Source organism: Neofelis nebulosa, chromosome 4 (genome assembly GCF_028018385.1).
Source record: "Neofelis nebulosa isolate mNeoNeb1 chromosome 4, mNeoNeb1.pri, whole genome shotgun sequence".
Classification (NCBI taxonomy): domain Eukaryota; kingdom Metazoa; phylum Chordata; class Mammalia; order Carnivora; family Felidae; genus Neofelis; species Neofelis nebulosa.
The window spans coordinates 131,637,660-131,648,922 of NC_080785.1; the positions used below are offsets into that span (position 1 = coordinate 131,637,660).

An 11,263-nucleotide genomic window follows, 5' to 3' on the forward strand; every position below is an offset into this window, starting at 1 on the left:
GGCTAAATCGGTTAAGCTTCTGACTTAGTTTCGGCTCAGGTCGTGGTCACGCGGTTCGTGGGTTCAAGCCCCACATCTGACTCTGCTGACTGTGCAGAGTCAGCTTTGGATCCTCTGTCTCTCCCCTCTCTGCCCTTCCTCCCGCCTCACACGTGCATGCTCTCTCTCCCTCAGTAAACATTTTTGAAAATATTTATAAATGGGTGATAGAAATCTTCATGCCTCAATTTCTGAAAAATGTGTATTATATATTTTTATAGATATAAAAAATTTTAACATTATGAAAATATTTTAATGAAGTTGGTAAAGAACATAACTATGGTTAGGTTTTTTTTTTTTCTTTCTATGCTATTGATAGGAATAGTTTTCATTTTCAGTGGTTTCCCTCAGAATAGCTGAGAATTCAGTCCTTAGAAGGACTCTTTAGTTTCAAATATTGTCAGTAATTTTTTGAAATTCTGTTTTTGTATCATATCTATTTTTCTAGTGTTAGTGAGATATAACTGATGTAGAGCATTGTATAAGTTGTACAGCATAATGATTTGACTTACATGTATCATGACATGATTACCAAAATAGTTACACTAACATCATCTTAGGTCATCATTTCTAATATATTGTTTAAAAATTCTGAAGATGTGGGGCGCCTGGATGGCTTCAGTTAGTTGAGCGTCCGACTTCAGCTCAGGTCATGATCTCGCGGTTTGTGAGTTTGAGCCCTGCATCCGGTTCGCTGCTGACAGCTCAGAGCCTGGAGCCTGCTTCCAATTCTGTGTCTCCTTCTCTCTCTGCCCTCTCTTGCTCTCACTCTGGCTCTCTCTCTCTCTCAAAAATAAATAAACATTAAAAAAAATCTGAAGATGATCTTGGATTGGTAGTAATTCTTTCCATTGGTCCGGTGGACTTTTGCCCTCTTAACTGCTTAGAGAATATCCTTTGGCCACGGGGCTGTGTACCTCCCATTATAGAGCTACCTTCGTTCATTTGTGTTACTCTTTTCTCTCATGAGGGGCACCTTTATCAGTAAGACTTGTGTAATTTTTTTTTATTTATTTATTTTTTTAAAGGCAAAAAAAAAAAAGCTGATCGCTCTTTTCAAATTATGTTAAATTTCCAACATAATTATTTAAAAGCCATAGATAGACCTATTGATCTTTGATAAGGTGTAGTTCTATGCACATGTGTGTTTACTCTTAGTGCTCCTTAGTTTAACTGTTGGTAATATGCCAAATGCAGATTCATTGTAAGTCAGGGACAAGTGGCGTTTGTGTATGTCTGCTCTGTGAATGTGAAACGATCGATAATATGTGAATACGCATCCTTGTAATCTACAAGCTGCACATGTGTGTGCGCTTGCGTGTATGTGTATGGAGTCATGATTCAAGTTCAGAATCACAGACACTGGAATAAGTTGCAAAATAGCCCTTTCCTTGAAGAGAATGTGCTTGAGTATGAAACAGAACTCTCAGTGTTAGTTTTACATTTCTATTTGATGGAATCTAAGGTTATGGAAATGACTGTAAAAATAATTTGTCTGAAAGAAGTCTGGATGCAGAAATCTAATAGAGAAAATATTTGAGAATATGGATCATCAGCGAGTGCAACAGATACACTTCCCCAAGCACCACATGGTGTGGATCAAAGCATCCCATGACTTGGATCCTTGTGGTCAAATCATTACATATTGATTGGAACCCCACTGAAGGATTAACCCCTTATGTTCATGCCAAGTTTCTTCTCAGTCATGGTGTCTATAATTTTAGGGATGTAATCTTCCTGCTGTCGCTAGTGTTTTTAAGCTAGTCATCTACTTGGATATATTTGTCTTGCTAAGTTATTTGATGCTAAATTATTTAATTGCTCTATTCGGTGCTTGATAAAATTAATTTGTGAAAAGATCATACAATTATGTGAAAGCAGTTTTCTAGTGGAAGGGAGGAGGAAAATGTATAATATCCTGGGTGGAAAACAGCAAGAGAATCTCAAAATCAAGTACAGATTTGATCATTTTCATTATGTAGATTAAATGATAAATTCTAGCTTTTTAAAGAATCCTTCACAGTTTGAGTAGAGAGCTTTGCCTCTAACAAAAGCCTGTCAAACACTTTTCATACGTGGTGGTACATTTCTAACATTGGACTAGTCACAGTCTGGAATTTAACTCTTGCTTTTAGATAACAATGCAGAATTAATTTGTAAATGCCTGGGGAAAAGAAACCCTAGATTTCTCCATGTCCACTTTCAGACATGTGGGTTCCTCTTGCCTTTTAAGCCTGTTGGGATGGTTCTTGGCAACAAATTCATTCTCTTGTCCTTTTGTGTGTGTGTGTGCGTGTGTGCTTTTTTTCAGTTTGTCCCACGAGGAGCACCCCCATAGCCATCCTCTCTACGGACATGGTGTATGCAAGTGGCCAGGCTGTGAAGCAGTGTGCGAAGATTTCCAATCATTTCTGAAGTAAGAATGATTTTATATCGCTTTCTTCTCTTACATAGCTATCACCTCCCACTGCTCATGCTTTTCCTTATAAAATACCTTTTTGATGGAGGGTTTCACACCCCCATTTTGAGAATGGACTCTAGATCCTAAGGGCTAGCACATCGTCCTAGGAATAGTCCCAGAATCTGCGGAGGGTAGATGGTAAAGGGCAAAAGAGGTTCACCCAAGGGTAGTTTTGATGCTCTTGGTAAGAGTCTATCGTTTACCTGTTTCCTCAGGATGACAGTGATTAAATAAAAATTTTCCCAGTACTAAATTTGCCAGAATTTAGTTTTCACTTGTATTCATTGGTCTGCATACTGAGTCACTGACATACTCTTAAGTTTACAAGACTGCTGTCACTTCACGGCCAGTTGCAGCTTAGTGACTAGTCCCCTTCATTTTTATACACATGACTTACACACTTAAGAAATGGGTGCCAAGGAAATGCTGCCAAGTTGCTTCTTACCTTTCCATCCTGGTGTTGACTTTAGTTCCAATTCTTGTCCTTATGGGGAGGATGGAGTAACTTTAATTTCTACCATTAAAGTATGACGAAAACTTGGATTATCCCACTTAAGTCTGTAACATTGCTAAAGTATCTCTGTAAAGAAATGATAGATTAATCATCTCAGACTAAACTGCCCTGTGTTATTGACACCCCATAAATTTATCGGTAGTATCACCGAATCATTGGCAGATGGGCTGAATATAATAATACATTGTATTTAGTATATTTATATATTACGCAATAATTGAACATATGCACGTGTATCACTCCTTTACGTCTGACTTCGTGATGGCTTATAGATTGGGAGTTGGGAGGTCTTTGCTTTTGGCTTTTCCCTCTCATTCAAGCCCCCAGAAATAGAAAACAGCTGATTTGTGTACAGGTTTCTAGTTTTGTGTGGTCTGTATATTCTTAAAGCAGTCTCTATATTTAGCCTTATGGATCTGCATACAACTGTTTTAAGAACGTACCATTAAAGATCCATTCATTGTTTACCTGAAAGGAGTTTCACTGATATGGTGTTTTAATTAATGAAGACTGTGAATCTATTTCAGAGCTTCCCAGCTTTAATAATTTACTTGATGAGCATTATGTAGTCATTAGAAAGTTAAGTGTTTAAAAAAATTTTTACAAGAGATGCCTAAAATTTGTTCCTAAATATGAACAATCAAGGGCAGTGATACTTTAAAGTAAGCAAAAGCCCTTTATAATTATTCTGATTCACGCTAGTTGTGTTATTGGGCTTTGTTCTCTTATAAATCACTCATTATAAATCTTTGTTTTGTTGTATTTAGATACATAAATCTATGTTATGTTTGTATCTAATTGTATTTAGATAATGAGAGAAAAAGACTTTGGCAGAAACCACTTTCAAATTCTGATTTCACCTTCTTCACCAGTGCTAGCTTTGATAAATACATTGGTGCTAATTTCACTTATCTCTAGAATGGTCGATAACCATCTGTAAATAGGATTTATTTTCATAAAGTCTTTAAAAATACACAATCGCTATGACTATTCTTGGTGTATCAGTTTTAGAGCCACAAAGGGAAAAAGGCAGTTTTTCAGTATGATCCATTTAAAAAATGTTGTTAATAATCAGAGTATTTCCACCCTCAACCTCAAATCAGAAGTCCATTTATCACTAAGCTGACAATTTTATATATATATATGTAATTTTTTTCTTGTGCCCCTACAATGAGATAGCACAATTTTAAACCAACCTCGTACGAAAGAAAAGAATCTAATGATCATGAAAATTGGGGCCTAGACTAATGAATTTTATTTTTTTTTTAAATCCCCTTTTAAGGATATTTGGAGCCTGGATCTTTATAGGAAACCATCTGTCAATTATTGTGGTTTTGCACATGACGCGACATGTTCTTGGTTCATGTTTGCTCAGTGGATTGGGTAGCCACTATGAACCTGCCATGGTTGCCTGTTTATTTCTTAGTATTTAATGACTTCTGTTTGTTAGAAGACTTCCGCTTATAAGCTACAGACCTGGTTTAACCCCTTTCTCCCCTCCCCCCCAAGACGGCAGGGGGGAGTTGGGGAGTGATAATTGGCTCTTATAACTAGGAAGTCCAGTGGGATAGCTGCCTCAAGCATGGCTGGATCTAGAAGCTTAAACAAGCCTATTGGAGCATTGGTTTTGTGTCTGTTGGCTTGGTTTTCTTCTGTGTTGCCTTCACTCTTAGGCTCTTTCCAAGTAGAACTAAAGACGACAAATCTATATGCCACAAGTTGATGCATCTCACAGTGCACCTCTTTTTCTGTCGTCCACCAGTAGTCCCGAGCAGGCTCCCCCTGACCCAGTGACCCAGATTGAGTCACGTGTTCCAGCTTTGAGCCAGTCACAGTGTTGTAGCCAGCCTTCCTTCCATCACATGGCCACCTCCAGAGCACATAGAGACGTTCACCCTTCACCCCACGTGAACCACATGGGGGTTAGGGATGAGAGATTTGGTTCCCAAGTGTGAAAAACAAGTATATAAACCAGAAATGGGAGAGTAAATGCTGAACGTGAAAGAAAAAAACCCTCGAACTCACTGCTCTCTTAATGATTTCTTGAGTTACCCATTGATTGGCCATATATGACAAATTCAGGATTCTGAGTTTCCTCTACAGCATGATTTTAGCTCTGGGAAATTCAGAGTTGTCTTCAGGTTTCAGTGTCTTGCTTAATGTAGTGGAAAATAAGTTAGTCTTCTTGCAGATTCGCTTCTCCCACATCTGTGTGCAGTCTAAAGAGTAATCAAATTGGCTCTCGTGAAACCAACTTTGCTTTCCATTGAACTGGACTGAAAGAGCTACCATATATCGTGTGGGTCAAACAGAAACCACATGGCCTCTTTGAATCATGTCATCGTGGAGTCATTGTTGATGAGAAGTGATGTTTTAAGCATTTCTTCTCAAAGTGTGCCATATTTGTAGATTCTGGAAGCACCTCTTGTGGGCTCACTCTTCTTTTCCATTCTCACTCTATAGAGGGACATAACAGTCTTATGGTTTAAGCAAGTTGATACTAGGAGTACCTGGATTCTCCAAGTCACTTTTAGTCAACAAAATGTAGCATTGCTCTGACCTTGACTTAGTTGTTGCGTTCTAGATTTTTTTCCCCACTTATCTTTTGATCCCCTGATTTTATGCTCCCCTAGTAAGAGTCTATAATTAAACAACTCAGAACTGTGCCACAGGGTCAGCTCCAAGTACTTTATATATATGGCTGACCCTTGAATAACATGGATTTGAACTGTGGAGATCAACTTACATGCAGATTTGTTTTCTCAATAAACACAATACAGTTTTAGAAATACTTCCTTTCCTTAGGATTTTCTTAATACTTTATATTGTAGCTTACTTTATTGCAATATAGTATATAATACACAACAACACACAGTAATGTGTTGATCGACGTCGTGTGTTGTTGGTAAGGCTTCCTATGAACAGTAGGCTATTAGCAGTTCAGTTTGGGGGGGGGGGGGAGTCAAAAGTTACCCATGGATTTTTGCTACCTGAGGGGTGAGGAGGGGTCAGCGTTCCTAACCCCCACGTTTTTCAAGAGTCAGCTGTATGACCCATTTAATCCTCACCCCACCTAACAGTGATAATATTAAGGTATTACTCTCAACTTACAGCTAAGGAAGCTAACACAGAGAAGTCAAGTGATTTTCCCCAAGGTCACACAGCTAGCAGGAAGTGGAGTGAAGATCCAAATCCAAGCAGTCCTGCGACCACGGGGTTAGAAGCATCACCATTTATTAACTATATGTTTTCAACTTCATGCCATAGGTATAGAAAGAGCTTCGAAGAAAAGGCAGATGGGGTAGTGAAGCCATTTGGTATCAGTGTGTTCTTTGAGCTAGGCACACAGCCTGTGTGAGCATCAGTATCCGCACGTGTAGTTGGGGATAACAATATTAGTGACCCCCTCTCGAGGTTGTTAGAATTAAAAGGCGCATCACATAAAGTGCCTGACCCATACTAGGCACTCTTTAAAAATGTATCAGTCCTTTTTTTCTTATCTATGCCCTCAAGTACATGTTTAAAAGAGGGATAATTTTAAATATCCGAACATTTCTGAGCATTCCTAGGGAAGATGTTGTAACCGTGCAGAACATTAACATGTCAGAAGAGACTAATCTTTAATATTTGTCACCATAAATTTCTTGTCAAAAGTCCCACACAATCCAGTGTGATGGAGGGGTGAGGGGCGGCCAACTTTTTCTGTAAAGGATCTGACAGTAAATAGGGTAGATTTTTGCAGTCTGTACAGTCTCTCGCAACTACTCACCCCTGCTTTTGTAGCGTAAAAGCAACCATAGGACCGTGTGTAAGGGATGGGTGTTTAGAATGCTGACCTCTGGGGGCACCTGGGTGGCGCAGTCGGTTAAGCGTCCGACTTCAGCCAGGTCACGATCTCGCGGTCCGTGAGTTCAAGCCCCGCGTCGGGCTCTGGGCTGATGGCTTGGAGCCTGGAGCCTGTTTCCGATTCTGTGTCTCCCTCTCTCTCTGCCCCTCCCCCGTTCATGCTCTGTCTCTCTCTGTCCCAAAAATAAATAAAAAATGTTGAAAAAAAAAATTTAAAAAAAAAATGCTGACCTCTGACCTAGAGTAAACTTGTTGGTGTCATAACGTTTTTAGCTGAGAAATCTTTTTACATTTCCTTAGCCATTGCTGTCTTGGGTTATTTTAGTTTGTATTCACAGAGCCCTTACATTTATTCACATTTTGGGAAAACACCCTTGCATGCCTTGCCCTGTTACCTCATTCACCATCCACAGTTTTTACACTTAGATGGGCTTGGGCTCTTTCCACCTGGTTTTTAGGGCTCAGTGTGAAAGGGGAAAGTGACTTTGCGTGGTAGCTGTTTTCTGATCCTCTGTTGCTGAGGCTAGTAGGAGATAACTTTTAGAGAAGCCAAGATCAGTTATTCAGGATAAAAATCCCATCTGACAATAAAATGCCAGTGTTCACAGAGAGGGAGGTTAAAGGAAGGGAGGGGAGACTCATGGGTCTAAAAATGAGGCATATTCTTTTTTCCCTCCTGAGAGAGAAATATCATAACTGTTGGTAAATCAAACCCAGAGATTTGACACTTTTCTGTGATCATTCTGCAGTGTTTGTTCCCAAGGTGAGGTATACCACAGGGCCCTTGATTTCAAAGATAAATACTGTACAAATAACCATCCTGTTGTCTTTCCCCCACAGCCAGCAGAGGGACGCTTTATCACAATCAGCAGATACCCAGTCCATTGTATGCATTTATTTCCCTGTTTTTTCTCAAAACAAGTTGCAGTTTTTGTGTTGGTGTTTTTTTTGTTTTTTTTTAACCCATCAACCACGAGTTATCATGTGACTGTTGTATTTGTTAGCGCTGAGACCAGCAGGCGCTCCTACTCAGTCTAATGAAATCCTCCAGCCCTGCATTGCTTCCCAGCCTCTGGGAGCAGCAAAACAAAAACAAACCCGAGCCTCTCCAGATAGGTGAAGCTCCCCGCGTTCTTCCATTCTGTCCCCACTTGGATCATTTGTTGCTTTTCTTCAAACCAGGCTGCAGACACAACCTTTCCCAGTGAAAACACGGATTTATACTTCTTCCCTTGTTCTTTTTCAAAAGGGGCTCCTATCATTCTCTGACAAGGTTGAGAGTGGATTTGAAGGTTAAATCATGACCACATTTTCCCGTTTCTGACTTCAAATGTAAAATCAGACACAGACCCGGTTTCACAAATACAAGGTAGTCCTATGTGCTTGGGGAAAATATTTCCATCTATCCCTAGTTTTTCTTGTTGGTGGTCATTTGTGTAACATCTCAGAAGGGTGTAATTTGCGTCCTTGCTTGGTATCCATTTGAAAGGAATTTTTGTTTTTGTTTTGTTTGTATTTTTCGTGCTTTTCTCTTGAAGAAGAACACTGCACAGTGATCAAAACAATGCCTGTGCGTGTTGGTCAAATGTATATTGTTTATTAAAACCCAGGTAAATTTGCTCTGTGCTCTAATAGAAGCCTAGGAGAAGAAAAATGAGGGAAATGCCCATGGGACAGAACTCTGACCCTTCCAAAAGGTTGAGGACTGTAGACAGTAGAGGACATTTCATCGGTCATTGGCTTTAAAAAAAATTTTTTTTTCTGTGAATTTTACTTCTCAAAACTGTGAAGAGTTTTATGTGAAAGAAACTACTAAGTGCGCCCTGTAATGTTTTCACAAGTGTTTTTATCATGGTAACATCTTGTTTACTTTAGTTCCCTGCCTAAAACTACTTGGAACATGTTAAGAAAACATCTCGAGAAAGCCTTGACAAAGAGGCTTTTGTTGAACAGCCACCGTGAGGCTGCAAGGATCACAAAGGTGTTAACTTTCCGCCCCTTAAGCACTTCCACATGAAGTTCCAGCAACGATGTTTGTGGTTTTGGAAAAACAAAGTGTATGTTAAAGAAACCAGGTATATGCTAATACATGTCGAAGGAGGCCGGATATCATAAATTGTTTCAAACCATTTGTGGCTCTCGGTTTGCATGCCTGAATGTTCTGCAGTGAAATCGCCTCCAGTTAGTGCAGGAGGCTGGAGCACATGTGGAGGGAACAGCCCTCTAGTATGTCGGGTGTGTGCAGATCCAAGCCTCCAGCCTCACCATTTAAATCTCAAGAACGCAAGGACGATGCTGGTCCCCGTTCAGATCCCAGGTGACAGGTCTTTGAGTAGCGTTAAGAGGAGCTCAGTATTTTTATGAATTTGACTTTTGTACTTCTCCTGCATTTTTGAATTGCTTTAGAAAAATAAAAAGTGGGTGGGACCGGCACACATTTTTATCCCCCTGAAAAGTCTGCCCTTTCACCTTTCTGACATTGTTCAGGAGTTCAAGACCTTTCCAAGTACTCAGAGAGGTCAGAGTGGCCTAAATACCACAGTGCCCTCTAGTGATCTATAGAATATTAGATGGAAAAGTTTAAACAATTTTGCCAAAGGTAACAGGCTCAGTGCCACCACCTTGCTCGAAAAAGAAGCAAATAACCTTTGAACCCATTTTTTCCCCCAGCAAACAGACCTTTGTCAAAAATGCAAATTAAATTTATTTTTTTCTCGTAGACTTCGAAAGCACTAGAGAAAACATTTCGTAAATGTCTACTCAGTGCAGTGAAGTCTGCATGTACCGGAGTATCATGTATACAGGATGTTGTGTCGCTACAGATACATCGTTGTGCGTTCTTCTCTTTTAAGAGCCATTAGTTACGTACTTCACGTGATCATTTCCGGTGTGTAATTAGAAGGCATTACTTAAAAGACAGGGATCATCTTTGCTCCATACTTTTATTGACACTGTCTACCATATTATGGCCATGTCTAAATGGTAAAATTTATTATTAGCAGCAGTGTCACAAAAGTCTGAGACAGCGATTTTCCTTTCAATAAAAGTAGTTAAAAACCTTTTAGAAAATCCATAATTTTGATTGCTGGTACTTCATAAATGTATAACTGGTACTTTTTAGCTGTCTCTTTAGGGAAAAATGAGTTTTATCACCTGCAGTACCTGGGTTAATGAAATTGTGTGTTGGAATTTCGCCAGGATGAAAGATGAGATCATTCCAAGACACTAATATTGGCAACAGGTCTCATAAAAAGCTCTGACTCTTGAGTGAAGTATCATTAGATTTTTTTTATTATTATTATTTTATTTAAATTGAGGGATTAAGTTAGTTGTCCTTTTCAAAGTTTCTGTGCTGGTGAGATTCTCATTTGGCATCCACATTTCAAAACCCAGTGACCTAAAAACCTGTACAGAGCCAAGAGAAACAGAGAAATGTCCATCAGTACCTAGTAGAAGAATTTCCTTGCTTCAAATTTCAACTCTAGTTCCTGTTCAGCCCTTTACAAATCACGACTCCCAGCTCAAATTTGAAATAATGCGGCCTTTTTTCCCCGTGTTCCTCCTGTGTTTGATTGTTTGTGGATATTAGCTGTCCAGGAAATCCCATACTTACAGATATAAATCCAGAATGATCTTGTTTTTCCGCAGCCAGCCCAGGATGTATTAGGCAGTTATGATGATTTGTTAATTTTTGTGACCTGTATTTATTTTATGTGCGCTGTATACTTTGAGGGTGGAATCAGCTGTTGAAATAGTCCCGTCTCTCACACACAGAAAGGAAGCACTCTCCTTTTTCTTTTCTGCTTTGGGTTTTCTTGCTTTATTTTTGGAAGGTTTTTTTAATCTCTTAGTGTCTGTTCCGTATGCGCTTCTTCCATATGGCGATAAACAAGAGATATATTGTGCCTCATACACTTAAACTCAACCCTATCCAGGGCGGGCCTTTGGAGACGTGTGAACAGGGCCACATTCTTTCCAAACATGTTTTCCATCCATAATAGGTCTTGACTATGTGATTCTTTTCTCGTTTTTGTGGTCATATACATTTGACCCAGATAATGTATCCATCCTCAGAAGTAATATGTGTTTAGGTTAGGATTCTGCATGGAATAAATCAGAAAATTATAGTCTGGAAGAAGAATAAAAATCACCAAGGTTAGCATTATTTCCTTCGCTCTTCCGGCCACCGCCTATCTTTGTAAAAGATAATCCTTATGATTTTTTATTTTTTTTTAAGTCAAGTATTTGTTTCTCTGTACCTCTGATTCTGTTTCTATTCACGGAGACCCACTGCTGCTCCTGAATCTCAGTGTCACGTCACTGGCTAGGAGATGCTGCCAGGTTTTTGATGTCTCAACTTATGATGGTTACAGGAATAATGGAAACTGGGGCAGTCTACCAAA

At 39.4% G+C, this 11,263-nt stretch overlaps 1 protein-coding gene across 12 annotated transcripts in view; it reads left to right on the forward strand.

Moving 5' to 3' along the window:
* The window catches only part of FOXP1 (forkhead box P1), a 511,285-nt gene that overhangs the window by 449,953 nt on the left and 50,069 nt on the right, over positions 1 to 11,263 (forward strand). For all 12 annotated transcript variants that reach the window (XM_058728782.1, XM_058728781.1, XM_058728793.1 and 9 more), the window contains one exon: positions 2,351 to 2,455. In XM_058728782.1, the coding sequence (XP_058584765.1) occupies positions 2,351 to 2,455 (105 nt within the window). The remainder of the gene's footprint in view (positions 1 to 2,350; positions 2,456 to 11,263) is intronic.